Source organism: Capsaspora owczarzaki (genome assembly GCF_000151315.2).
Source record: "Capsaspora owczarzaki ATCC 30864 unplaced genomic scaffold supercont2.8, whole genome shotgun sequence".
Classification (NCBI taxonomy): domain Eukaryota; class Filasterea; order Ministeriida; family Capsasporidae; genus Capsaspora; species Capsaspora owczarzaki.
Window position 1 is genome coordinate 563,421 of NW_011887299.1, and position 26,984 is coordinate 590,404.

Here is a 26,984-nt window from a genome sequence, read left to right on the forward strand (position 1 = left end):
TGTACATTTAGTTCTTTTAGTTTAATGATTTTAATGATTCAGATGGAAACAGTGTTTACTAGTACATACAACCCTGAAACAAAATGAAAATTAAACCCAACACCTTGAACGACAACAACAAGCAGGATTCAATGGCAGAAGAACCGCGGATGCCTGATCAAGTCTAGCAACGCCTCGTACTAGAAGGATACTTGCTCTTGAGATCTTGCTTAAACTGACGGAAGAGACTGCGGTTGGCGTCGTTCTCTTGGGACTTTTGCGTGTGGAAGGACTCGGGCTCTTTGAAGCCCTCGTGCAGTAGATACCCTCCTGTCAAAACCTCAAAGTTGAAGCCCGACACCCATGTCTGAAAGGATGAATCAAAGGAGTCAGTCTTCCAAAGCGACCGAGGAAAGCCACCTAAAGTCGACAAAAACCCGTAGTACTGATCTCACCTCGCAAACCTGGGAGATGCGGTTAAACCCATACCGCTGGAAACGCTCGTCATACAGCGGCAAGTTGGTCCATGAGATGTAGAATGGTTCCCATGGATCTGAGAATGCACGGGAGGAACCGAGAATCAGCAACGCAGCCAGCACCACAACCAAAACTGCCACACGCACCTTTCCAGTCGACCTTGTACGTGGGCTTGGAGATGGGTGAGGTGACAGAAAGCCACTGGTCAAAATCTGTTGGCTTTTGGCACTTCCAGCACGCCTTCTCGTAAAACGGCCTGGAAAACCAAAAAAACAGGACAAAAAAAATATCAGTAAACCACAAACGTCGTGACAAGCAGCAATCACACACGTCCACTCACCGGGCGTTGCCTTGTAGATAGGTGTCAATCAGTTGCTGGCGAATACGAGGGATGGGCGCACCGGCTTTGAGCTCAAAGGTCGGCACAACAAATGCAGTTCTCAGCGAAGCGCGAGGCCGCTTGTCTGCGAGGCGCAAAAACCAAAGCCGAAGCCCGCGCGACGGACGCATGTCAATGTCAATCACAAACATGAAGGTGCTGGACACGCCAGAGCGAGCCACGTTGCGCAAAAAGTTGTTGGGATACGGCACGCCATCGTATTTGGCGGGTGCTTTCTGCTGCTGCAGCTTTGGTCGGACCGCAGTCCCATTGTTGGCGCGGAGCTCTTCGTACGGATCCTGGAAGTTTTCGCACGCGCCTTCCAGCGGCAGTTCAGACGCAGCCACCTCCTCATACACGGACTCGTTCTCCATGTAGACGAGATGGAAGCTGACTCGCTCGCGGACTCGGTCATGGCAGGCTCGAATCTGACGAAGCGTCGCCAGGGCCTTGTAAACGTTTCCAGGGATGAAGACAGCTGCGTGCAAGAAGAGAAGATTTGGGGGGGGGGTGAGAACGCGAGCAGCAAGGAGGAAGGGAGAACGCAGTAGTGTTGGGGATCTTGATGAGTTGGACACTTCAGTGTCTCCTCACTCCCCTCTCGACCACAGAGAAGGCTCGGCGATTCGCTAGATTTGTTGTTGATGCTTGGAAGCTTGCTTGTCTTGGTGGAAGCGGGGGGTGGGGGGGGTGGAGCGCAAAACGAGAGACAGCAAAACTCACCAACGGAAACGGGTCCATCCCAGTACTGGGCAAGGCCAATAGCTTCGTGCAGGTGGTCCGCGTCGCACTGGGACACGAGGGTCACGTCTGGTTGCTCAATTGCAATCTGTCGCCTCACGTAGTGCATGTGGATGCGGTACTTGCTCGACTCGTCCAGCGGAAGTTGACTGAGGACCTGTTCAAACTGCTCGCGCGTCTCAAACGTGGGCGCGGGCTCCATCGCCTGCTCATTCAGCAAGTTCTGGGCGTCCAGTTCTACTCGCAGCTGGTAGAGTGGGTCGCTGTGCAGGCTCTCCCCGCTCTCGGCCTTGGGCGCAGTGCTGGTGCTGCGCCTGCTGTCGTTTGGCGCAGAACCCGACCTGTCAAACTCATTATTCCCGTCCACCACCGGCGCTTTGACGGCTGCTGGTCCGGGGAAGTGGAGGGCATCCTTGTACATGACAAAGGCGATTGCACCAGTCACCAGAATCACTGCCGTCAGGGCGAATGTCGAGCGCCGACGTCGACAACACTGCATTGGGGGAGGACTTTGTTTCGGTGTCAAAAAGTGTGCGAAAAAACCAAAAAAAAAAAAAAAAAAAAAAAAAAAAAAAAAAAGAGCAATGTTCGCTCACTCAATTCAGCGATCGTCTGCAGGGTTTACAAGATGGACGAGAAAAATATAGGTGGGTTTCGAAATAGCTGGCAGAGGTCGTGTCATTGAGACTGTTGAAACTCGGCAGCTGAAAAGCATATTTTCAATCAAAATCTCAGGCCAAATTCAAATGGTGAAATACATACTTTTACTGTTGTGCTGGACACATGCAGAGGACAGACAGCGCACATGCAATTGGTCGAACAATGCTGTACAAGCGGGGCACCATGAGGTGGTCTCGCGGTTGCTAGAAAAAGCTCATGACAATAAACAAAAAAACCATCAAAAAACGACTCGCTTCCGTTTAAGCGCAAACGAAGCGAACATTATCCAGCGTAATCATGCCCTTGACTGGAGAATGGACCTCCAGGACAACGGCATGCAGGCGACTGGCGTTGAAACCTGCGGGAAGCGACGAGAAGGGCACCACGACCGTCTGGAACGCATCGTTGAAGGTCGTGTACGCCTGCAACGGCACACTGACTTGCGTGGACCAGGTGGTGCACTTTGCATTGCGCATTTGGAGAACAAGGACCAGGTTTGTACCTGCAGGTGCTTTGACGTCCAGCTGGAGAGCACTAAAACGGGACGCGTCGAAACATGTTTTGGGCTGGTTGCCGCCAAGCAGCGAGTACCAGTACGAGTCGCCGTCGACACTTCCCACAAGCTGCAACGTGCCCGCCGACTGCTTGAACAAGTCCATGGAGGCATCGTCGTTCGTGAGATAGCCGAGCGAGTTTGTCCAAGCGCGATTGTCGCTAAAGTCGTCAACCACCACTGGCGAGCAGGCAGGCGGAGAAGCCGTCGGTGTTGCCGAAGAAGCGGTGGGAGTTGCATACGGCGACGCGCTTGGGGTCGGATTAGAGCAATGCGCGGACTTGAAGAACTCAATCTCATCAACCAGGATTGTGATGGGATTCGGGCCGAATCCCGTCAGGACGAGTGCGTGCAGGCGCGTCAAAGAAACGCCACTAAAGGCGCTCAGCGGAATGGTAATGATCTTTTCGGTACCATCGAAGGGGCTGGGAGAATACTGCTGGAGTGCAACAGATGCGGGAGAGCCGGTGACTGTGTGGCAATCCTTGGTCTTGGCTTGCAACTCGAGGCTAATACGAGCCTGAGCCGGGGCAGTGACGCGAAGACGGATGTAGTCGTGCTTGGAGCCATCAAAGCAGGCGTTAGGAGCCGCCAACGTGGTGGCCCAAAACGAGTTGCCTTTCGCCTTGGTGGTCAACAACAGACGACCGTCGTCAATCGCAACCGATTTCATCGAGCCGTGGTCTCCTGATGGCAAGCCGAGCAAGTTGGTTTTCAGCGATTTCATCGTGTTGAAACGCTCAATGACAAGATGCTTGGGTTTGCAACCAGGCGTGTGGGCTGGGTCGAGGCGGGCACGCCGACGAGGACGTGGGCTGCGGGACGCACGCTCCGTTCGACTTGACATAGCCGTCGTAGCACTGTGTGCAGGTCAAGGTCGAGTTGCAGACCAAGCAGTTTGTTCCACAGCAAGCGTTTGCTCCCGCAGCAAAGCAGGTGGCGCACGAAGGATGGCACGCTATCAAGCAGAAAAAGCGAGAGAGAGGTGAGAGACGAGCGCATGAGCCTGCACACACGCACACACACAAAAAAAACTCACGCGTGGGGAACTCGGCAGTTCCGAAGGTACTCGGGGGCGCGATCGTGTTTCCGGCAAAGGTAAAGTTATTGAACGAAAAGTCGACAAACGACAGAGCGGTGAGATCCTGGAACAACCCGGGAGGCAAGGTGGTAAACGTATTGCCAGCCAGCGACCTGTAGGAGGAACGTTGGCGAGTGACAGTCAACAACAGGAGGCAGCGAGCGCCTCGACGAAGCCAACCTCGCGACTGGGACACTTACACAGTGATGAGTGCCGACAGATCCGACAACAGTCCGCTTGGCACGCTTGTCAGCTGGGTGTAACTCAGATACCTGCATGCAAGGGATTGTGTAAGTTGCGTCTGCTGAAACAAGAACACGCAAGCAAAAGCACGATTCTTACAGCAAAGAAAGCGACGGGAGATTTTGGAAGACATCCGCAGGCAGGCTCGTAACGTAAGCGTTGCCCAGTTCACTGACGAAGCAAGGCAAAACAAGAAATGGAAAGTGAGGTGCCAAAATCTCCTTCCTGCGAGATTGTCTCCGAGGACGAACTTACAGCGTAAAGAGCTCGCTCAAACCTGCAAACACGTTGGACGGGAGAGTTGTTGCAAGAAGATACGACAACGAGCTGCAGCGAGTCAACGGAAGGTGGTTGTGAATGAGTGGCTCGCCCATTGAAGGAAAATGGGGGAAACTGTGTGGTTTCAACCTACAGATAGTTCAGCTTCGGCAGGTTCATGAACACGTAGGGAGGCAGGCTCACAAGCCGAGTAGCGCCCAATTGACTAGACAAGCGGTGCACAGCATGAATGAGAACAAGGCCGTTGAACGATTCGAACGCGCTCGGATGAAAAGCATTTACAGAATCTGGAGCTGACTCAAGCCCTGGAACACCTGGCTTGACAGGGTGGCGAGTTGAGAACCGCTAAAGTCTCTGTGTTGCAGACGAGAGGGTGAGTCCAATTGGTTGGTTGCAGGCGAGACTGCACTTGTGCGCGTTGGATCCTTACAGGTTGATCAGAGAGGAGAGGTCGGAAAACACGTTGGCGGGAAGGCCTGTGAGAGGTGTGTTGCCCAAAGTCCTGCGCGCAGTGCTTGCAAGAGTAAGACATTGTTGCAAGGCAATTTCTGATGTTGTGATGCGGGTCGCTTACAAGTACTGGAGCGCAGTCAGCCCAGCAAACGAGTACGGCGAAACGCTGGCAATTTGGGTGTAGTCCAAGTACCTGTGTGTTGCGCAAGAGGATGCATGCTGTCGTTAGCAGCCATACGTGCAACGCGCGCAACAGTACAAGGTCGAGGATGGACGAACAGCGTTTGGAGAGACACCAGGCCGAAGAATGCGTTATCAGCCACGGTTGCGATGGGGCTGCTTGAGAGATACCTGATGTGCAGCATCATGAGAGCAAGTGATGAGCAAAACTGCGGTGAGCAGCATTAGAGCTCCGCACAATAGCCAACTTACAGCGTCAGAAGCGAAGAAAGGCCATTGAAAGAATTTGCCGAAAGCGTTGTCAACTGCGTCGAAGACATCTCCCTGTAGCATGGTGTGAGTCAAACTCCTCAGCTGCACAACTAACATGCAAGTTGCTACAAACTCATACAGGTTTGTCAGCGAAGTCAATCCAGTCCAGGTGTTGGCAGAGACGCTCGTCAAGGGAGAGAGGGACAGGATTCTGCCAAAAGTCGCCATGAAATCGCAGCGTAAGCAGACGTTCGATGCAACCAGAGCAATTTCCCTGAAACCCCTACAAGTTCTGCAAAGCGCCAAGCCCAGCAAATGCATTCGGTTCGATAAAGGCGATTTGTGTGCCGCCCAAGTTCCTGGCAAGTCGCATATAACAAAAAACCAGATGAGTACGAGAGGCATTGATATCAGCGTTGATGCCCGCATGTCTTACAGCAGATGCAGTGCAGACAGACCCGTCAGAACGCCAACAGGCAAGCTGGTGATTGGGTCAAAATTCAGCGATCTGTTGGAAATCGAAAATGTGGTCAGAGACTCGAGCCTTTTTCGTAACTTTGCATCACAAGTGTCGACTGGCTTACAGCGTTGTCAGCAAAGTCAATCCGATGAACGCGTTGGGCTCAATTGTCGTGAGCAGAGAGTTTGAGTCCAGGTACCTAGCGCTCTTTCAAGTGAGTGACTCTCGGAGCAATCGATTCGTTGCAGAAGCAGTGCATCATTTCGTTTGTGTACAGTGTGTTGAGCAGCCCGAGGTTTGAGAACTCATTGGAGTGGATCGTGGTCAGTTGAGTGCTAGCCATTGAGCTGCACGTAAGGCAGTCCCGACAACAATCAAACAGGGGAGGGATTAGACCAGATTTCAGCGCGACTCATCTGCCGAGTCGAGTTTTGGGCGTCCTTACAGCAGCTGCAGGCTGGGAAGATTGTCGAAGGCCGTCTGGGCAATGCTGGTAATGGGAGAGCCGTCCAAGAAGCTTTGAAACACAACACCAAGTTGTTTGTTAGTCAATCTTCAAGTGGAGACAGGAGTCACCGCTGCAATGCTAGGCGTACAGTGTCTGCAGCAAGGTGAGGTTGGCAAATGCGTGTTCGGGCAGCACGGTGATTTGAGAAAAGCCCAGATCCCTACGAGAACGGGCGAGTGTTGAGTTTTGTAGTTTGGCAATCGACGTCCGCATACATTGTACAGCATTTTGAACAAAACTTACAAGTAGGTCAGCGAAGCAAGGCCTGAGAACACATTCTCTGGAATGGTAGCGATTTGGGTTCCTCCAAGGAGACTATTCCAATGGTTCAATGTCAGCACTTTTCAGCTGCAAGCTCTCCCCCCCTCCAATTCCGTCGTCGTCGCAAAGTATGGACGGCGATGGAAGGACGTACAGCGTCTGAAGGTTTCGAAGATTGAAAAACACGCCAGGCTCAAGTGCAGAAATGGGCGAAGATCCTGCCGCCCTACTCCGCCAGAGCAGCGTCGACTCGTTAGAAGCCCAAGTGCGTGTTTGATGCCCAAATCAGTCGAAGCTCTTGATCAGTTTACTCACAGGGACAAAAGGTTGACAAGATCGCTGAAAAGATTGACCGGAATGCTCGCGAGTTGAGTAAAACCCATGGCTCTGTGCGATCCCATTCGCAAAGAAAATGAGCAACGACGCCGAACACACGGAACAAGTTTTTGCAGTCAGAATGGCGCTTTCATCAGGTTCATACAGGAAGTTCAGAGAAACGAGACCATTGAAGACGGTGCTGGGCAAGCTTGTAAACGGATTTCCATTCAGAGACCTAGGAGACCCCAAGCCACCGTCAATACAGATCAAACTACCCTTGAACTCAACCATTCTGTCATCATCTCTTACAAGCTTTGCAAGTTGGTCATGCCGCTAAACGCCTGGGGGTCAATGCTGGAAATCTGATTCGAGCTCAAGTCTCTGCAGTCACTCAGTGGAAGGTGTGAGTTGCACGCTTGCCAGGTCGTTACCAAGCATGATCAACGTACAAGGAAGTCAAGGCACCGAGCGCGCTGAATGCGTTAGCTGGGATGGCAGTCAGCGGATTGGTGCGCATCGACCTGGCAACCAGCGTGTGAGCCTCAAGCCACATGTGCCGTCATCCTCAATCAACAAGCGTACAGTGTGCGCAGCTGGGTCAGACTGGCGAAAGTGTTGCTGGTAATGCTGGTGAGCTGCGTGCTATCTAAAAAGCTGAGCGCGGGCAACAGGACAACATTTACATGTCAGTGACTTTGACGACGAGCGAAGGAGGGCCATGGCGCATCACAGTCAGTCATCTACATACAGGTTTTGCAAGGTAGGGATTGGCGCAAACACATTGTCCGGCAGAGAGGTGATCGGATTCCTGGCAAGATGCCTGGCGACGGGAACGAAACGTGAGTTTCAGTCGAGTAGGAGAGATAGACAGTCACAACAGAACTGTGCCGGTTTGTTTCGTACAAGTATGTCAGGGTTGTCAGACCTTGAAAGGCGTTTGCGGAAATGGTAGTGATTTGACCCCGACGCAGATCTCTGTCGAGAAGAGGCAAGCCACGTCAGAAAGCCGCTCGATTACGCTTCGTGCATGAAGTCGCTCAGATGCAAAATATTGCTTTCGTTTGAATGTTTATCTTACAGCTGCTGGAGCGCAGACAGCGAGGCAAAACTAAGATCGGGCAGGCTGGTGACGAGACTGCTTTGCATGCGGCTGCATCGTCCAATGTAAGGTCAGTTATTTTCCCAGCCCCGAGAAACACACTAAACTAGCACACGGTCAAAAACAGCCACTTACAGCTGAAGCAGAGACGACAGACCAACGAAGGTTTGCGGTTCGATTGTGGTGATGCTGGATGAGTCAAGGAAGCTGGCGTCGAAAAGATTTGGGAGAAGATGAGCGCTCAAGCAAACCCAAATCAGTGCCAACCAGCCTTTTCCCAAATCCGTACAGGTTGCTCAACGAAGACAGTGGTGCAAACGGGCTGCCTTGAAGGGTGGCCAGGTTCACCGAAAAGCTCATGTCACTGAGTTTGGAGAAATATCACCATTGTGTGAGTCGCGATGCAAATGCAGATGTGCATCCGCTTTGGCTTTTGGTTTCCGCCTACAGATCGGTCAGTGCTCCGAGCCCAGTGAAAGTGTTGGTTGAAACAGTTGTGAGTAACGAGGCCGTCATGGTGCTGTTCCACCAACAGACATCAAATGGAGCATGAGACGTCATTGATCGCATTGCAACGAATGAAACTACATAGCAGCCACTAACAGGAACGTCAGAGCAGTCAGGGAGGAAAACACCTGGTCTGGAAGCTCGGTGAAAAGGTTGGCCGAAAGATCGCTGTCCAATCCAGGCATCAAGCACGCAAAAGTCAAAATGAGAGCGGCAATGCAAGTCATAGACGGTGGCGCGAGAGAAAGAGAGACGTACAGGTCGATGAGACTGGCGAGGCCCTGGAAGGCATTTGCCTCGATGGACGAAACGGCAGATGCGTAAAAGGACCTGCGAGATAGAATGTTGCGATGAGCATGTTCGAGCAAAAGGTTTCTTCTGGCTATTCGTCACTCGCACGAACTCACAGCCTCTGCAAGGCGGACAGGCTATTCAGCGCACCATTGGGGATGATCGTGATGGCGGTGAAGGACAGGTCCCTAAGTGTGCGAGATTGGGGAGTCGAGTTCAACGCTGGTCAGAACCCCAAAAAGACGAAACCAAAACGACTGTAAATATCAAAATCTCGTACAGGATTGTCGTGGTAACGGGAATGTTGGTAGGAATGGTAGTAATGGTGTTCAGGCAGTTGTTGACGGTGGTGTCGATGCAAGAACAAACGTCGCAGGCATTTTCAGCCAGAACTAGGGAGGACTGGTGGAGCGCCAAAACCAGCAAGAGGGCAACTGGAAGCAGCCGAGATGTGCCGGTCCTCGTAACTGACAGACGTTCCTTCATGTCAGCTGTTGTGATGCAGCACACACAATGCAAAGATGGCAAATGTGAGAACACGACATCCAGCAAAAACCAACAAACTTCAACGAAGAAAAGTGTGCGTGCAGATTAATGGTAGGGTGAAAAACAACAGTAATTCTCTAGTCCTAGCCATATGGCAGCACGAAAGAAAATAGGACTGAAAAAGGCAAGAAACCAAGCACGGGTGCAAAAGAGTGCCGAGTGGTAACTCCTGGTATCATGGTGCTGCCCGGTAACCCCCCTCCCTCCCCCACCTCCTCGTCGGAAACAAGACTCAAGCTCATCCACGCTGTTAGTTTGCTTTTCAAACAGACATCCACACTCAGATGGGGTTGGACGAACAAGCAAAAAGACAAAGACTGAGCTGGTTGCCGATCGGGTCCTTCGACCTTTTGAATCTTTCCTACTCTGTAAATACCGTCGGTAGTCATTCCAAAATGCCCTGACTTCACTGTATTTGTCAGGGAAAAGTACGTACATGCGGTGGGAAGCGTGCCGATTCAAGGTAGGGAAAACACACAATTTTGGAACAACAACAAAACTATGCCATTCCGTTGTTGCCAGTGCGCGACGAAACGTCATGGCAATGTCGCGTCCCCTTCCCAAATTTACAAGGCACACTGAGCAGCAGCAAGCATGGTAACTTGCTTTCTTCGCTTTGTTTTGCAGGGAGTGGGGCAACCAGACCCAGCCGAAGAGCCTCAAGTAGACCCGAACCGGCTGCTGCAGCGTTTGTTTCAGATGGGGAGTCATGTTTTGGTTCCTACGGGGGCGGAATTGTCCAGCGTTGTTATGTACATTCCGTCCCCCCCCCGTCAGGCTTCACAAAAATGTCCTTCGACGCATCTCATCTCGATCCACGTGTAAATCGCCACATCGCACGCGCGCTCCGCAAAAGCGATCGAAAAAAAAAATTCAGCAGGATGCAAGTTGGTTGTTTGACGGTCGCTGTCCTCTCTCTCATGCTGGTGATGGCCTTGTCTGTATCAGTGAACATCCGCGACCTTCGAGGCTCATGCCCTTTTGAGCTGCCTGGTTGCGGCTGCGCCAAGTTCCAGTCCCATCTCCCGCACATCATAATTGTTGCACAACATCGCATTTTTCTCACGTCGCATCCCTTTCTGTCCATGCTTTCAACCTGCTTCCTCCTGTGTTGACGATGACATTTCACTCGGCATCATCATCATCATCATCGGAAGTCCTTGCCTTCGCCCAGTCTTTTCGGTGATCCACTTTGGTTTCAATTTCCTAGTTGCAGTGCTCGCTCTCTCTCTCTCTCTCCCTCTTTCTTCGTCTTCTTCTTCGTCTTCCTCCTCCTCTTCGTCTTCGTCTTGACAAGCAAACTAAATTAATAACAAGAACAAGGCAGCAAACGAGGAGGATAACAAAAAAGCAATAAAAAAAAGATCAACGACACACAGCAACGGTGCGACGGAAGGTGTGGCTTGTTCATGTTGGTTTCTTCCATCCTCGGACAGTACGCCCAGTCCTCCTCGTCCTCGTCCTCCGGCGCCTCGTCCTCGTCCACGAGCACAAGCGACACCAGTCATCACATTAGCACCAGCACTACCCACAACCCCGTGTTTGGCAATCCCGAGTCAAATCCGCATCCGCAGATTGCTGTTTCAGACCATCCCCACCACCACCAGCAGCAGCAACCGCCAATGACCGCAGCAGCAGCAGCAGCAGCAGCGTCGAGATCGTCGCCTGCAGACCGCGAGCGGGTCGTGCACTCGCTGCTGCGTCTGACACGATGGACGTACTCGCACAGCCGGCCTGCAGACGAGTCCAAGCGGACGCTCGTGCTGCTCTTCCTGCTGTGCGCTGCGTCCGGCATGATCTTTGGATTCACCGTGTCGCTGGGCGGACTGCTCGACCCGATCAGCGCCGACCTCGACTTTGTCAACTCGACCAGCCACAGCGAGCTGCTCAACTCGGCCACGCTCGTCGGCGGCCTCGCGTTCTCGCCGGTCGCTGGCGTGATGGGCGACCGGCTCGGGCGCATCTGGACCACCCTGCTCTGCGGCGTGCTCTCCACGGTCGCCAGCGTCGTCTCGGCCATCGTCGACGACTTTTGGTTTCTGTGTGCGTGTCGGTTTGTGCTGGGCATCGGGTCGACCGTGATCTGCTTCATTGTGCCCGTGTACGTTGCCGAGTGCGCCCCCGCCAATTCGCGCGGGCTGCTGATTGCCGTCTTCCAGCTCTCCATCAACACGGGGTTTGCCGTGTCGTACGGCATCCAGCTCATCCTCAGCTGGCGATGGGCGCTCGGCGTCGGTGCAGCACCCGGCATTCTCGTGATGCTGCTCGTCACGGGATGGCTGCCGGAGAGTCCTCGCTATCTGCTCTCCAAGCTCGCCTCGTTCAGCCACCATCAGCAGCAGCAGCAACGCCGCCGCTCCACCTCTAGCTCCAAGGGTGGCAGATCGCGCCGACCATCCATTTCAGCACCGTCCACCGCGGCGCTCGGGGGCATTGTTGGCGACGTGCAGCCCGACGAGGCGGCGCCGTTGTTGTTGTCCTCGTCAAACCGGCATGATGACCCGCCCGTTGCCAACACCACCACCGCCTTCCTCCACCATGCATCGCAAGCTCAGGCATCGTACTCGTCCATGGGGCATTCAGACCGCTTGTCAGATCCATCGCAGCAGCACCAAGAAATTGTTTCCGAGCACCACCACCACACCGTGGGAACGAAAACAGGAACGCGTGTCAAAGTTTCGCATGAGGGTGCGGCAGCCTCGCGCCCGACACGCACCCACCACACCGACACGAACAGCCGCAGCCAGCGGCACGCGCACGACTCTGCTGCTGCCAGTGAGGGTCTCGCTGTTGCACAAAGCGTTGCCGACGAGGAGGATGATCTGTCGGAAGACGAGCACGCAGATTACGACGACACATCCGGCTTGCTTGAATCATCCAGACACGCCCACGCCTCCACAAAATCCGCCCGATCGCATAGCATTCAGTCGATTGGCGCAATGCCAGACCCAGAGGACCCACAGCGCAAGACCGATCTTGCCGCAGTCGTCGAAGAAGAAGATGAGATTGTCCACTTGACTGCCCGCGAATTCTTCTCCTTGCTCTCGCTTCGTAGCGTGGTGCTCGGATTTATGCTGTGCATCCTCAACAATGCCATTCAAGCGTTGGTGTCCTACGGCCCTCAGATTTTCAAAGCGGCTGGATACTCAAACGAGGATGGCGTGCTGGCCGGCACGATCTCGGGAGGTAGCTCTGTCATTCTGTCCCTCATCAGCATGCCGGTGATTCACCACTTCTCGCGACGCTTTCTCGTTGTGATTACGGCACTTGGTGTGGCGATCGGCACGTCGGTGATTGCAGCGGGTTTCCAATTCCTCGATCCCGGCAGCAAGCGGCTCGCGCTGCTCATCACGGGCCAGGCGCTGACGCTTGTGGCTTTCCAGATTGGCGTTGGACCCCTCTTCTTTATTGTCGTGCCAGAAATCTTCCCCCAGAGGATTCGTGGTGCTGCCACTGGCATGTTTTCGCTCGTGCTCTCCGGCTGCTCGCTCGCCATCACCATCACCTTCCTCACCTCGATCGACCAGTTCGGCGTTGCCGTTACCTTTTTGTACTATGGCCTCATGTTTTTCATGTCCTTCCTTGGCGTTTGGCGCTTGCTTCCGGAAACCGGCAATGTCGCATTGGAGAGTATCAAAGTCTAAAAGTCTAAAACGAAACGTTGTTGGTTCATGTTGTGTATCGCTTGATATTATTTATTATTGAAAACCGAAAGCTTTTACCATGTAGTCGGTTGGTGTAGATGTTGTTGTTGATGATGTTGTTGATGATGTTGTTGATGCTGTGTAGCTGCTTTGTTTCACTTGAAAAAATACATTACTCGCGCTGACATTATGTCTCCAGTAAAGGTGCGGATTGTGGAAGGCGCAACAATTTGCTATTTGCATTACAAAATAACAAAAAGAGGAGAAAAAGGGCGAGGGGCAAAAACAAAATAGTACAAACGCGCTGCGAATTTTGCTGGATCAACGCTTGACCCATTGGAAGGCACGGCGGGCCTTCTTGCGACCAGGCTTCTTGCACTCGACCTTGCGGCGATCAAGGGTCAGCAGACCGGTCTTGCGGAACAGCGGACGGAACTCGGGGAAGAATCGGATGATGCCCTGCATGATGCCCTCGCGGATGGCGCCGGCATGGCCAGTGAGGCCGCCACCCTTGACGGTAGCGTTCACATTGAAAAAGCCCAGCGTGCCCGTGAGCTCGAGCGGCAGGATGGCTGTTCGGATGGGAACAGGGACGTTAAAGTACTTGCCGAGCGGTTGGCCGTTGACGGTGATGGTGCCGTCGACGTTGGCAGAGCGCGTGAGGCGCACCACAGCCACGGAAGCCTTGCGGCGACCAGACGTGACCACGCTGTTGCCCGGGTGTGCCTTGCGCTCGCCGGCACGAGCGGAGGAGGCACGGCGACTCTCACGATGGTCGTTGAGGTAGTTGGAGACAATGTGGCCGTTGGGGAGCCGAGCAATCTTGGTCAGGCGGAGAGTGACACGACGGTGCATGGCCATGCTCAGCGGCATCGACAGCTGCTGCTCGAGCGCCTCTCGTCGGAGCCAGCCGGTGGTGGGTGTGCGCGGGCGGGCGCGAACAAGGACGCTGTGTGGTGTGGCAGAAGCGATACGCTGAAGCAAGCTGGTCGAAGGCACGCCCGCGGCGCCGGTGGCAGCTAAAGCCCGATACTCTGCGGCGGGTTCTTGCCACGAGCCGTCGCGGGGCCCGAAGGGCACAGCGAGGGAAATCTGGTCGACAACGTGGTCGAACGCGCGAGCACCCTCTTCGCCGAGGTGTGTTGCCACGTGCCATCGTGCAGCCTCGTAAGTGAGCTTGCCGTCATGTGTGATGGAAGGGAAGGCCTCAAAGGACGGGAACAGCAGGGCAGCGCGGTGGGCGACCGCCATCAGGACGTCGTAAAGCGTCGGCTCGCAAGGGAGCACGGACGACTCTGCCGTGCCGAGCAGCACCTCGTCAGTGATTCTCAAAAGCTTGGGCTCTTCCGAGCCTGCTGATGCGTCGGTAAAGGTCACGGGCACGAGCGTTCCACGATCGAGCACAACGAACGGGTTGTGTCCTGCTCGGACACTCCTGTCGCTTTGACGCACACGAAGCTGTTCGATAACGAGTCCGCGAAGGATGGTCACTTGGTGCGCATTGCCTGGAAGGGCAGAGGGCGCCAGGAAGAGCTGGTACAGAAGAGAGGCAGGGGTGGCGTCTGCGGGCTTTTCTGCGGCGGCGAGGCTGTCCAGGTGTGCTTGCAAGAGCTGCGGAATGCCGAGAACAGTGTCGTTCAAGGCCGGCGTCAGCACGCGGTCGATATCGAGCGCTGCGCGAAACACGACTTCGTCCATGCAGTTTTCATTCTGCCGGCTCGGAAGCTTTGCCCCATCCAAGGCACGCGCTCCCTCCACTGCAAACATGTTTGCCGAAAGCATCGATCCGGTGAATGCATGCAGATGCTGCGCAGCTCGCACTGGCGGATATGCGTCGCGCGACAACCGATCGTAGATGGCGTCCAATTCGAAGAGCTTGTCGTTAATAGCGGGTTGGCCGGTGAAGTGGGCCAGCGACGTGGGTCGGTCTGTGAGTTGATTCTAGATTGGAGAAGGGAGTGGGAGTGGGAACATTGCGAGTCAGCACGATAGAAGGGAGAGAGCTAAAAGCGAAAACAAGCGAACAAGGGAAAAGGGGGCCAACAAACCTTCATGCCGTGATGTGGGCGACGAGAGCTCGCGTCGACTTGTGGTGGCTTGAGCATGGTGGGGAACAGATACTTGAGGCGACGAGTCACGACTTCGTTGGGCAAGCTACGAGCCAAAAAGGAGAGCAAAAAAAAAAAAAAAAGAGGAAAAAAAAAAGTGAGGCAACATTTCGTCGCACCTCCGCAACCTCCGCCCCAATCGCTTCGACACTGGAGCATGATGCAACACCACCGAGCCACAACCAACAACACTCCGCCTACTCCACAGAACCACGGAACCACAGAAGCATCGAGGCCACTCACTCGAAAAAGGCACCGGGATACGGCGGATTGACACCAAACAACAGGTTGTAAATGTGTAGCTCTGTGTCTGCGAGGGCCTTAATCTTCTCCCAGCCTTGGCTGAGCTGTGTGAGCGTCGTATCGGCGAGCAGTTGGGTCTTGACGCGAGCACGAGCGCGGTCTGCCACACGCTGCTGTTCGCCCTGAACCCAGTCCTCCATCGACACTCCCTCCGGCTTTGTCCGCGCGGATGGTTGTTGCTGGTCTTGAGCAACACCAAGAGCACTAGCACGATTTGCATTGAGAGTGTCCACCAGCCCTTCTGGCAGCAGTGCCTCGACTGCCGCTTGCTGCGACGTCCAGCCGAATCCTCGCGGCAGAGCCACAGGAGGAGCAGCGGCAGCAGCTTTCGTGTGCGCCATCGCGCGAGTCTGACGAATGGATTCAACAAATGACAACAAGCGTTTTCAAATGAGCGTCGAACAACAAGACACAAAAAGCCATACAAAAAAGCAATACAAAACACAATGGAAAAAATAAATCCAGCGATCGCAAAAAAAAAAAAAAAAAAAAAAAAAAGCATATGGATTGCTAGAAGTGAGAGAGAGTGAGTGAGGAGAGAGTGAGAGCGGGAGTGAGAACAGAGTGTGTTGGAGAGTGTGTTGCCGATGAAAGTTTAGTTTGGTCGAACAAGTCCGCATCCACAGCGAGAGACGCGGGGGGGGGGGACGATCGCAGCGGGGAAACGAAAGAAAAGCATGTGCAAGGGAAACCATTGCTTCACTGCTCACTCTCGCTCTCTGTCTCACTCTCTGTCTCGCTCCAGCTCATTGCGGGAGGGTGGTCTGGAATGACGAATGCAAAGAGCAGCACTCACCGTGGCAGCAGCAGCAGCAGCAGCGACGCTCGTGCTCGTCGTCGTGGAGAGAAGTCTCCGACGCACTAGCGAAAGCATCTCTCGTTTCTAATCCCGCTTTCCTACGACTCGAAAACAAAGACTGAATGTGAATGAATGGATCAGGGTTGATATAGATACAGAAAGAACAAGAACAAGTGTGGTGGATACACAAACACAACGAGGTTCATTATTGGAAGGAACAGGCGCACTGTTGTAAGGAAAAAAGGCCATCCACAAAGAGCCCTCCCTCCTCTGCTTATTTTTTTTTTCACTTTTGCTTGCGCGCCATGAAGGCCATGATGGCGTTCATGCACTCTTCAGACAGCCAGCGCTCGGAAAGCACCTTGCACTCTGTTCGGTTGACCTCGTCCAGAACGCCGAGGGTGCGCTCGCGGATGAGCCGCTTGGAGATTTGCATGGACTGCGGGGGCAGCTTGGCAAACTCGAGAGCCTTGCGGTGCACTGCGTCGTGGAAGTGCTCGTGAGGAAGCACTTGGGAAACAAAGCCAACCCGCTCCGCTTCGGCGGCGGAGAGCTCTTGACCAAGAAGCAGCATTGCGTTCGCCTTGATGGGACCCATGATCTGCGGGAAGACGTACGACGAGCAGCCCTCGGGGCTCTGGCCGAGCGCAGTGAAGGGGGTCTTGAAGGTTGCGCGGTCGGTCGCAAACACCACGTCGGCCAAGCCGAGCACAGTCACGGCAACACCGAGGGCCGGGCCGTTCACTGCGGCAACGAGCAGCTTGGGGAAGTGAATGTACGAGGCAACATAGTCCTCGAGCAACTTGGCGCTCTCACGAGCGAGCTGCTCGGGGCCACCTTCCGGAATGTTCAAAAAGTTGGACAGATCGTTGCCCGAGCTGTACATGTCACCCGTGCCGGTGAGCACTGCGACGCGAACGGCAGGATCGGCGCCAGCTTGCTTGAGTGCGCGCTCGACCTCGCGGTAAGTGTTCACCGTAAAGGCGTTCTTCCGGGTGGGTCGGTTGAATCGGATGGTCGCCACGCCCGAGTCGAGCGTGTAGACAATGTCCTTGTATTCGGAGGAAGCAGGGGTAGTAGTAGTGGTGGTGGTGGCAGAGCTTTCTGAGGCAGCAGCTGGAGCGGCGGCGCCACCTGAGAACAGCAACAAGAACAAAGCGTTTAGTTTGTGCGATTTCCGTGGTTTTCCTCCATTCACCCGCGCCGCTTCATAAACAAGAAAAAGATGTTGAACGAAGCTTTGCTTTTTGTTGAGTTTGACTATTTCGCTGCATTTGGTTAACAATAACAGAGAACTGCTTGCAACCAAAGAGCACCAAAAAACAAAAACAAACATCCAACGACAATTTTGTTTTCTGGTTTTTTTTTTTTTTTCCTCTGAGAAATCACAACCCCAACCACGAACAAAAGAGAAACCAGAGAAGAACGAGACTCAGAAACCCAAACAAAGAAGAAGAACGGAAATCCCCATAAAAAGAAAGAACGGAAATCAGGTGAAAAGGAAAGCACGTGATTTTCGACATTGCGCGGTTCTTCCATTCTCAGACAAGCGACTATTTTGGATCCGAAATAGAGATATCAGGTGTCCAGAGGAGGCGGGCAGCAAAAAGAGAAAAAAAAAAGAGAGAACTAAGCCTTGCCAGCAGCCTTGAGGAGCTTGGTGACGAGCTCAATGTACTGCTTCTCGGCGTCGGCCTGGCTGAGCGAGTCGAGCTTGGCCCAGGCGTCCCACTTTGCGCGGTCGACAAAGTTGAAGCGCGACGGCTGCGGCTTGGTGTTCTTGCCCTCGGACGCCTGCTTGAACAGCGCGTACAGCTGCAGCATGACGTCGTTGCCGGGCTTCTCGGGCAGCGTCGTAACGTCCTTCTGCGCCTTTTCGAACGCGGCCGACGGGGCCAGCGCGCGCGCGCCAGTGCTCGTGAATGCGCGCGTCGCAGGAGCTGTTGTTGGTTTGTTGTTGGTTTGATGATGATGATGATGGTGTTAGTGAAGAAGCAACAAGGGGTTCGGAAGTGAGTGGGGATTGGATCGGAGTCGGAAACACAATCTAAAATCACATCCCAATGCAATCCCAGCCCCATTCAACATCAAACAGGACCGAATCACCACTCCAAACTCAAAACGAAGGGTTGAAAGCCGCCCCCCCCCCCCGCCTCCCCAAATATGTGGAACGCACCGCGGAGAAGGGCCGGGCGGGCGACTTGGGAAAGAGCGTTGCGGAACATTGTCAGATTTTCAATGAAGACTGGCAACGTATCATCTCATCTCGTCAGACTTGTGCAGGATGTGTCAACGTTGAACAAATAACAACACATCACAATAGTATATCAAGTGATGAGATACGCTCCAGTCATCTTCTAAACGTTTTGCTTTGTGGTCGCGATGCATTGCAGCAGACTTGGGCTGGCCGTGCTCGTGCTGATCGCCGCCGCGTCTGGCGTGGCTGTGGGCAGTGAGATTGAGCTCATCATGGACAGCCAGGAACAGACCAGCATGAGTCGCTTTCTGACCTGGATGCGCGGAAATGGCGGTAACGGTGGATCCTCAGCAATTTACATTGAGTGCATTCGTTACATTGAGCCAAGTACTCATCATGGATGCGATGTGATGGGGGGTCTTTGTATTTTGGTTTGCTGTGGGTGACAGCCGAATTTGGCCACGTCGATGTCTCGCAGGATTGGCACCAGGGCCGCCGATTGATCGCCGACAATCCGCTCAAGCCGGACGATCGCATTGCCGCGATCCCAACCTTGCTCACCATGTAAGCACACAAAAAGCATATCAAAGACGTCAAGTGGATGAAAATCACCTTGGTAAGGTCGCTTGTTTTTGAAACTGACTGGCATTGCTGCTTGAATCACAGATCGCTGGATACAGCGCTGCAAGTTGGATTGCCGCGTGCGTTTACGACAATCTGGCACGAATCTGGCTCGCAAGACGATCTCTTGGCATTGTTTCTATTGCGAGAGAAGGCGCTTGGCGCCAGGTCTGCGTGGGCCCCATACATTGAAGTGAGAAATCTTGGGGAAGCTCAAGTTGTTGAATCGCCAATCTCAGAAAGCCGCCCCCGCGCCTCACCTCATTTGGTGTGCATCAATCTTTGCAGATCCTTCCAAAGAAGCTGTCCAACCTCTTGTTCTTTAACGATGGAGAGCTGGCTCAACTTCAGGTTTGAATCATAAAAAGGGTGCCAATCGTTGATCGTCGCGAAAGAATGCTCACATTTGTTCGCGGTCTGATTCACGCATCAGAATGAGCAACTTGTCGAACAAGTATCGCAACAGAAAAGTGAGCTGCAGGGTCGCTTCTTGGCGCTAAGACAGCATGAGGCCGACATTTTCGGAGGAAAGGCAGAACTCGTTCTAAGCGACTTTCTCTGGGCCCGCGCAATCGTGCTCTCGCGTGCATTTACCATTCATGCTCGGCGGTATCTTATTCCGTTTGCCGACCTTCTGAATCACCGCTTCCATCCTGTAAGAAACTCTGATCGAAAAACTGCATTTCTTGTTTTTCGGCATTTTCGAGCAGTGACTTTTTTTTTATTTTTTTTTTTTGGCTCATTACCTGCATCCCCCGTCATTTTGGCAGACCCGAGGACTTGACGAGTCGGGCGAGTTCTTTTACCGTCATCACGACTTTCAGAACGGCATGTTTCTGCTGACGTGCGACAGGCCTGTGAATGAAAACGAGGAGGTGGAGGACGATTATGGAAATCTCTCCAACGCCCAGTAAGTGTTTGAGCCCGCTGTCATGGCCAGCCGATATGTGAGGGTGCAGTGATTGTTGTTTTTTGCTTTGGGTTGCCGCTGACCCAAAAGCTGCGCGCACAGGTTCTTGCAGTTGTACGGGTTTGTGCCAGAGTCCAATCCGCACGAGTGCGTGGAGATCAATCTCGCAGACTTGCTGCATGGCGAACGAGAAGCTCTCTTGCTCAAGAGCGAGTACGCGTTCAAGTTGGGCATTCCACACATTGTGTGCATTGGCGCCACCCGGCCTCCAAGTGTCACTGGTGCGCTGGAGGCTATTGCATACATCAACGATCTCCATGCACTCAAGCTCCGCGCGTGCATTGATGAATTTTCGCCGGATCGGTAGGTCGTTGGTTGTTTGTTGGTGTGCTTGTTTGGTTTTTATTTTTGACTGAACGTTCCCTTGTTTATTCTGACGCAACAGATCACCAGTCGAGTCCTTCAGTAACTGTGTTCAAGGACGCGAGTTAAACATGGCAGATACTGTGGAACGCATTATCGTCAAGTTGACGAGTATAGCTGCGGTACGCACGTCATGGTGTTTTGTTTGTTCGGGGTTGTAGAGCATGAGTCCCGCACATTGCTCTCACGCTGCCAATCTGATCGTGTTATTGTTGTTGCGTTCTCGGACTTTGTCAATAGTCGTTTGCGACCACTGTTGCCGCCGATGAGCTCGCCTTGCAACGCACAGAAGACAAGCCGCGCCTTCTGCATCGTCGCCTCGCATTGCAGTACCGCATTCAACGCAAAAGACTGGTTGCGGAGCTGATTTCCACTTTTGCAAATTCCTTCGAGCCAACTGCTCCTGCTCCGTCCCCAGCATCGGAAACGGTGTCGTCCTCGGTAGCATCATCATCATCAACCTCACTGCCATCATCAACCCCTGCGCCTGCGCCTTCGCCGCCATCATCGTCACCATCAATCCCATCGGTGCCATTGCCGTCGTCGTCCCCAGCGGCTGCTGCTGCAACCACACCCGCTCCCGCAAGACTCGAAACGTCACAGCCAACGGCGCCGGTCTCCAGCTCCAAACTCCAGTTATTTCAGGCTTGGTTGCATGAGCACAAGTGCAGGAGCAAGAAAATCCAACTTGTCGACCGCTCCGACGAGGAAGACGGTCAATTCCCGCTCGCTGTCATCGCTCGCTCGCCACTCGCCGAGTTTGAGACGATTGCTCGCATTCCTCTCGGGATTCTCATCAATGACGAGACAGCCAAAGCATCGTTGGATGTTGGAGAGCTGTTGACGGCGCTTGACGCCACATCCCAACAGGATCTGCAGGCTGGGAAGACCGCCGACTGGGATGGCAGCGAGACCAATCGTCTCTCGCTTGTGCTGATGCACGAGTACTTTGTCAAGAGGCAAGAATCGGACTATTGGCCCTTTCTCAGCACTCTGCCAGCGCTTTCTGAGCTGAACACCTTGCTCTCCATCACGCGGGAAGAGCTGGGGCTCTTCCGCCAAACCCCCATTTTTGCAGACATGGTGCAGCTGATTTCCAATATTGATCGGAGGTTTGTCGACCTCTCGTCTCTTCTTGGGCGCGTCGAGAAGAAATCGCTGTTCGCGCTGAACAACACAGATGGAACCACGTCATCGGCGTGGACGCGCAACAACTTTATGTGGGCCAACATTATGATTACAACGCGAGCCGTGTGGTGGAATGGCCGGCTGCACCTGATGCCGCTCGTCGATCTGATGCAACGGTACGAGAACGTCGACGGACGCGTTGGGCACTTTGGTCTCGAACTGTCCGACGATGGCGGCGCTGTTGAGGTGACCAGCACTGAGGCCATCGAGGGCAACGGACGTGCGATTACGGCCTCTCCCAGTCTTGCCAATCACCAGTACCTGTACTACCACGGCTGGACGCGGGAGCCCAGCCCCAACGATTGCATCAAACTTCTCCTGGATGTTTCAGTCGACCCGACCTCTCCGAGAGGCGGTTCTTCCCTCTCAAGCGCCGACAAGAAGGCCAAAATCGATCAGTTGATTCGCTTTGGCGTGCCAAACGGCATCAAGGTGTTTTGCTTGGGTTTGGCGCCCGCGATTCATGTTCCTGCCAGTGCTACCAGCCTGAAATCTCTCTCGACGCCCACCATCGATGCGTTGGAAGGGTACATTTCCACTCTCGAGCCAGCACTGCATTTCGTCCGCATTCAGTACAGCCTCGGATCTCACCCGCGCAGCGTGGCGGTCCTTTCCAAATTCCGGGATGTCGTTGAAGCGCAGCTCCAGATCTACAGGCAGATGGATTTGTAAGACTCGCGTCGATGCTGATGATGATGATGCTGCAGGAGCAAAAACACAATGTGGCAAAGTGTGGCAGACGAAAAACTGACACCCCTCTGATGATCTTGTTTGATTTCGCAGGGATGATTCGCAAGGGTCCCCTCGAACCCTGGCCTGTCGAAAATACCTCCGCCAACAACTCCCATACATGCAAAAGCTGCTTGCTGCGCTGAACGTCAAGTTGCGGCTTTCGAAACAAAGTTCGAATGATGAGTTGTAGTGAAAAAAAAAATGCTGTTTGGGCCATGGCTTTTACTTTTTCTTTAACAACATGATACCGAGCCCGACAATGACAGACAGTCCACCCACAACTGCCGCACCGATAAGAGTATCTGCCAGAATGGTTGGATTGTTTCGGAACCATCGTGAGCCGTGTGAGCACAACCCACCAAGCGAAAACGAAAAAGAGCAGCTGACAAAGTACCACCTTCCTTACCCTTGGAAACTAACTTGTCGATCGCCGCATCCAGCTGCAACGCTTGGCGATTGCGAGGCTCGATCTGCAGCAAACGCTTGACATAGACGCGTGCGTTCGGATACTCGCCCAATCGGTAGTACCCTAGCGCAATGAAGAACAGGCACTCCCGATCGCGATCTCCGCTTGCCAAGAGATCTGGACGTCGTCGGCAATTAGAGAGAGATTCGAAGCAATGAACAAGAGCAAACGGAGTGATTGAGATTGCGTTGCTTTGCAAACCGATGGATTTGCATTGTAAAGCTCGAGACGAGATCTGAGCACTTGAAATGTGCCTCATCCTCACCTTGGAACATCTCAATGCCGCGGCGGTTATCTCCGCGAAATCTGCTCTTGACGAGACACCATGCGTAGTTGAACTTGGCGTTGTCGGTTGAACTTCCCGTCCGCAAGATCAGATCGTTGTGCTCGCGTTCAAAGCGCTGCAAAAAGTTTCGGTCAAAATAACAGTGATACGAAAATAAGGTGAGAGTGTGTGTTGACGGCAGGGTGTCCCTCAGGTCGAGTCGCAATTGAATAGAAAGCCAAGAAACTCAGTCTTGGCGAGATTTGACTTTGGAACGCGTCACCGAGCGAACGAGACCAACGATCGAGCAAGCGTTCGCCCTCATTCCCTCATAGAAAACGCCGTTCATGTGTGGCCGCTTTCGAATCGCGCTGGGAATGATCTGTCAACGTGGAACGAGTGGCCACCCGTTGAAAAGCTGACCTGTGCGCTCTCCCTCTACCTCGCTCACTCTCGCTCTACATTGCTCTACACTGCTCTCTCTCTCTGGATCTCACTCTCGCTCTCTCGTCCACAGCGCGCTCGCAATCAGTGCTTGCGCGGTACCTCAACGTCGACGTCGTCAACGGGCGCATCAAACTCCATTTCTTCGAGAAGTAAAAAAAAAAAAAAACTGAGACTGAGACTGAGACTGAGACTGAACTCGAGCTTCCAGAAATGGAAGAGCCTGAGCGTTGCCTTAGTTTTTGACATGTCTCGATTGGGATTGATTACTTGCAGTGCTCAGCAAAGTGCTCCAAACAGAGAGCGATCACAAAATTCGGACAACAATCGTTCACTCACGTCAATGGCTGCTTTGCTCACATCGAACAGTGCAGCGATCACAAACTAGTACTGTAGTACACCACTAATCATCTCATCTCGTTCACTAGTTCACTCTTCCATTCACAATGGCTGCCTGCTCCATCAAACCAACCGTCGCAACAGACCGGATTGCTCAGTTCCTCGCGACGCAGAAGTTTGCCGTCGTTGGCGCGTCGGCTGATCCATCCAAGATCGGCAACTCTGTGCTGCTCAAGTACAAGCAGGCCAACAAGGTTAGTGTGATGATGATGATGATCGTGAGAGCGGTTGAAGCACGACTCGTAGCACAAATTTTGACTTGCAGAATGACTTTGCTGATGCTAACATGCGGCTTTCAATTCCCACTGGCATCTACGAAACAGCATGTTGTGCCAGTCAACCCAAAGGCACCCGAGATCGAAGGACTGGTCTGCGTGACGAGCCTGTCGCAGCTGACCGAGCCGTCGCGTTACTCTGTTTCAGTCATCACTCCGCCCGCCGTAAGTCTCGCGTCGTTCCAGCGAACGCCTTCGTCTCGCGCATTGAGAATTGAATAGAACAGGCAGTGCGCTGGAAGGTGGGGATTTGGGAGGTGCTCCCTTGATTCTGTTCAGCTCAGATTCAGCTTGTTCAGAAACAACCTTTGTCGCTAACTCACTCCAACGGTTTGTCTGCAGGTGTCGGAGGGTATCATTCAAGACGCAATCAACCTTGGAATCAAGAACGTCTGGCTCCAGCCCGGTGCAGAGTCAGCCAAGGCCATCCAACTCGCAGAGCAAGCCAACATCAATCTCATTCATGGCGGCCCTTGCGTTCTGCGTCTCAGCAGCTTGTGACAAGCTAGAGGAGGACATGTACAAGCTTAGGCTCTGTTGTAAATAGGACACGCTGAATGACAGACTTATTCTGAGGGATGTTACTCTTGCATTTTGAACGATTCAAGAAGTCCTGCTCTGCTCGGACGTGTGAGCGAGTAATGAAAATATAAATTCTCAAGCGCACAGTGCATAATACAAACAACTCGGAACAGCGGGGATTCAAAAGCAAAGCAAAGCAAGGGGGGGGGGGAAAAAGCCAAAACGTCGATAAAAGCAAACAGTGAACAAACAAACAAGAATCAAAAACAAGCAAGAAAACGACAAAATCCTGAAGAAAATCCAATCATCGTCGGAACAGAAGCATGAGCAAGCGAGCAGCTTTGACTGATGGACGCTCCCATCGGAAAAGCGACAACCACGTCACCTCGGTCGGGCTGAGGGAGGTTGCTCCGAATTTCAACAGACTTTCACTCTCGGCAAGACGCGTCTCGAGCGAGACGAGTCGCTGTGTGGATGCTTCCGTGTGCATGTCAATGGCGCCCTTGCTGTTCCGAAGCACGCGCGTCATTTTGAGCAGCGAAGAGTCGACACGCGACTTGAGTGCCACAAGCTCGCCTTGGACGCTGGCAAGCTCGTGCTCGAGCGTGTGCACTTGCGTGTTGAGGCGATCTTCGCGCTCGGCCATCGCCTCTGCTTCAATCAAGGGCCGGTCGAGCTGCTGCTGGAGTTCGTGCGCCCGAGACGTCCAAGTATTCCACAGCCGCAGGAAGGGTGGCAAGCCCGAGGCCACAAGGAAGAGTCGGGGGCTAAACAGCGCCATCAGCACACCTTCGGACTGGCTGCCCAAGAGATGAATGCCGATCGCACCGACGAACGGCGCAATCAACGACGTGACAAGCGCGCGACGTTCGAGCCCTCGGAGCTCAGCCATCGCCTCGATGTATTCTCGATGGGTTTCATCGTCGTCTGCCTCCTTATCACTGCTGTCAATATTCCCGACGCTTGAGCTTCGCGGCGGCTGGAGGGTCACCTTCAACTTGCTGGTTTGTTCGAGGAGGTTCCTGCGCGCTTCAGTCACCGCCACTGGCGCACCAGTCTCGTCGTCATCTAGCAAATCATCCGAGTCGGTTGGATCGTAGGTGGCATAGGACAGGGCGGGGTTGCGAGAGCGCTGGCGTTCGAGCATTTCCTCTTGAATCATGCTGTCGGAACCAGTGGCGTTGGTCGCGCCGTCTTGAACTCGAACCGTTCGCCGTATGCTCGACGACGCTTGCTCAAACACTTTGTGCTCTTGTAAAGAGGACGATGATGACTTGGTCTGCTGCTTTTCCTCTGAAACGACCGTCAGATTGGACGACGCAGCCACATATCCAGCTCGCGTTCGGAGCTTGTGCCTTTGCGCATCGGAAACGGTCGCGATGACGTCGCCAGCCTCAGCAGCGTCCTTCGTCGCATTGCTGGAAGCAGCAGCCGCCTTTCGCGCGCCGTGATGATTGGCAGCAGCAGCTGCAGCTGAGGAACTCGAGCTGCTCGTCTCCGCAAAGACGCCTCGAGGGAGGTGCGTTCCAGCGCTACTGGGGCCAACTGTCTGCTGTGCGCCAAGGCCTGCGAGCGCCGGCGCAGAGCCGCCTGGAGCAGCAGCAGCAGACGTCGGAATCCGCCCGGCAATGATGCCCGCTGCCTCTGCATTGTCGCCAGAGCTGCGACGCGGCACCGACGAAGGGGACGACGACGACGACGACGACGACAAGGAGCCCCGTTGGGCTGAACGCGAGACTGGCGTGGCTGGCGGGGTGGCCCAGGAGGCGTCTGCTGCACTGCTGCGCTGGGAATGGAGTGGCTGGGACTGAGAGGCGAGCTGCGCGCGACGCAGTGTGGCCGCCTGGAACAGGTCCTCGGGCTTCTTGAGCACATAGAAGAGCCACAGCAGCGTGACCAGGAAGAGCACAAAGTCGATGGCTGCCGTCGCGCCAACCAGCAGCGAGAGCCCGGCGGGCAGAATGGACAGTAGGACGGGCACCCAGGTCCGCATTATTTTGTCACGTCACGCACAACTACTGCTGTACTTTGAGGCTTGCTTCGAAATTTTGCTTCGGTGGGGTTGAGGATGGTAGGTGGCGCCGAGTTTGAAAGAATAGGAGGAAGCGGCTTGGGAAAACCGGGTCAAAGCAGTGTTGCAAGGGGAAAACGGGAACAGGAAGGAAACGGACAAAGTGAAAAAAAGAACAATGGCGGGAATGAGCTTTTTGTACAAGAACGAACAGGGAAAGCAGATCATAAAGGGGGGGGGGATGCGCTTTTTTTGTTTGAAGTGAGTCAGTACAGTAAGGCGATCTCAGAGCGATCGAGATGTGGCGTTCGTCCTCGCTCAGAACAAACGCCGACAGCATTGGAGCAACAGTTTTTGTTGTTGTTTTTCGTCAAAAAAACAACGCTTGGATTTCGTCGGACAACCTTGGT

The 26,984-nt window shown here is 53.8% G+C and overlaps 9 protein-coding genes across 10 annotated transcripts; 3 read left to right on the forward strand and 6 right to left on the reverse strand.

Annotated features, from left to right (window-relative positions):
- Positions 1–28: 28 nt before the first annotated feature.
- Positions 29–2,130, reverse strand: CAOG_05102 (UDP-GlcNAc:betaGal beta-1,3-N-acetylglucosaminyltransferase 1). The gene is made up of 5 exons (XM_004346737.2): positions 1,559–2,130; positions 797–1,313; positions 603–712; positions 435–532; positions 29–346 (listed from the first exon to the last, which is right to left on the reverse strand). Exons 1-5 carry the CDS (start codon positions 2,073–2,075, stop codon positions 164–166), a joined length of 1,425 nt encoding a protein of 474 aa, XP_004346787.2. The 5' UTR covers positions 2,076–2,130; the 3' UTR covers positions 29–163.
- A 366-nt stretch (positions 2,131–2,496) lies between these two features.
- On the reverse strand, positions 2,497–9,207 carry CAOG_05103 (hypothetical protein; the record flags this gene model as incomplete). The annotated part of the gene is made up of 36 exons (XM_004346738.2): positions 2,497–3,649; positions 3,735–3,747; positions 3,829–3,983; positions 4,071–4,142; positions 4,213–4,284; positions 4,369–4,440; positions 4,526–4,597; positions 4,675–4,746; positions 4,823–4,894; positions 4,967–5,038; positions 5,125–5,196; positions 5,278–5,349; positions 5,417–5,488; positions 5,565–5,636; positions 5,714–5,785; positions 5,862–5,936; positions 6,013–6,084; positions 6,183–6,254; positions 6,334–6,405; positions 6,489–6,560; positions 6,661–6,732; positions 6,822–6,893; positions 6,988–7,059; positions 7,134–7,205; positions 7,274–7,345; positions 7,407–7,478; positions 7,573–7,644; positions 7,728–7,799; positions 7,903–7,974; positions 8,059–8,130; positions 8,213–8,287; positions 8,372–8,443; positions 8,527–8,598; positions 8,689–8,760; positions 8,838–8,909; positions 9,002–9,207. 36 exons carry the CDS (start codon positions 9,205–9,207, stop codon positions 2,497–2,499), a joined length of 3,837 nt encoding a protein of 1,278 aa, XP_004346788.2.
- Positions 9,208–10,452: 1,245 nt separating this feature from the next.
- On the forward strand, positions 10,453–13,002 carry CAOG_05104 (hypothetical protein). The gene has a single exon (XM_004346739.2). The coding sequence runs from the start codon at positions 10,677–10,679 to the stop codon at positions 12,909–12,911; it is 2,235 nt and encodes a 744-aa protein (XP_004346789.1). The 5' UTR covers positions 10,453–10,676; the 3' UTR covers positions 12,912–13,002.
- Positions 13,003–13,117: 115 nt separating this feature from the next.
- CAOG_08860 (hypothetical protein) lies at positions 13,118–16,274 on the reverse strand. The gene is made up of 4 exons (XM_011272212.1): positions 16,119–16,274; positions 15,263–15,672; positions 14,960–15,065; positions 13,118–14,852 (listed from the first exon to the last, which is right to left on the reverse strand). Exons 1-4 carry the CDS (start codon positions 16,194–16,196, stop codon positions 13,233–13,235), a joined length of 2,214 nt encoding a protein of 737 aa, XP_011270514.1. The 5' UTR covers positions 16,197–16,274; the 3' UTR covers positions 13,118–13,232.
- CAOG_08861 lies at positions 16,252–18,367 on the reverse strand (the record flags this gene model as incomplete). Of its 2 annotated transcripts, XM_011272213.1 has the most annotated exons (3): positions 16,256–17,255; positions 17,762–18,061; positions 18,298–18,346. In XM_011272213.1, the coding sequence occupies 3 exons, from the start codon at positions 18,344–18,346 to the stop codon at positions 16,408–16,410; spliced, it is 1,197 nt and encodes a 398-aa protein (XP_011270515.1). In that variant the 3' UTR covers positions 16,256–16,407. The 2 variants fall into 2 exon arrangements, with proteins under 2 accessions (XP_011270516.1, XP_011270515.1); XM_011272214.1 differs by having other exon boundaries at positions 16,252–18,061; positions 18,298–18,367.
- A 117-nt stretch (positions 18,368–18,484) lies between these two features.
- CAOG_05107 (hypothetical protein) lies at positions 18,485–22,132 on the forward strand (the record flags this gene model as incomplete). The annotated part of the gene is made up of 9 exons (XM_004346742.2): positions 18,485–18,651; positions 18,768–18,882; positions 18,985–19,132; positions 19,228–19,290; positions 19,373–19,594; positions 19,710–19,849; positions 19,952–20,212; positions 20,295–20,394; positions 20,513–22,132. The coding sequence occupies exons 1-9, from the start codon at positions 18,504–18,506 to the stop codon at positions 22,130–22,132; spliced, it is 2,817 nt and encodes a 938-aa protein (XP_004346792.1). The 5' UTR covers positions 18,485–18,503.
- A 262-nt stretch (positions 22,133–22,394) lies between these two features.
- On the reverse strand, positions 22,395–23,564 carry CAOG_05108 (hypothetical protein). Its single transcript, XM_004346743.2, has 4 exons — positions 23,470–23,564; positions 22,924–23,059; positions 22,599–22,775; positions 22,395–22,494 (listed from the first exon to the last, which is right to left on the reverse strand). Exons 1-4 carry the CDS (start codon positions 23,506–23,508, stop codon positions 22,415–22,417), a joined length of 432 nt encoding a protein of 143 aa, XP_004346793.2. The 5' UTR covers positions 23,509–23,564; the 3' UTR covers positions 22,395–22,414.
- A 214-nt stretch (positions 23,565–23,778) lies between these two features.
- Positions 23,779–24,707, forward strand: CAOG_05109 (hypothetical protein). The gene is made up of 3 exons (XM_004346744.2): positions 23,779–23,960; positions 24,090–24,206; positions 24,384–24,707. Exons 1-3 carry the CDS (start codon positions 23,814–23,816, stop codon positions 24,540–24,542), a joined length of 423 nt encoding a protein of 140 aa, XP_004346794.1. The 5' UTR covers positions 23,779–23,813; the 3' UTR covers positions 24,543–24,707.
- Positions 24,669–26,751, reverse strand: CAOG_05110 (hypothetical protein). The gene has a single exon (XM_004346745.2). The coding sequence runs from the start codon at positions 26,554–26,556 to the stop codon at positions 24,868–24,870; it is 1,689 nt and encodes a 562-aa protein (XP_004346795.1). The 5' UTR covers positions 26,557–26,751; the 3' UTR covers positions 24,669–24,867.
- Between the last annotated feature and the right edge of the window lie 233 nt (positions 26,752–26,984).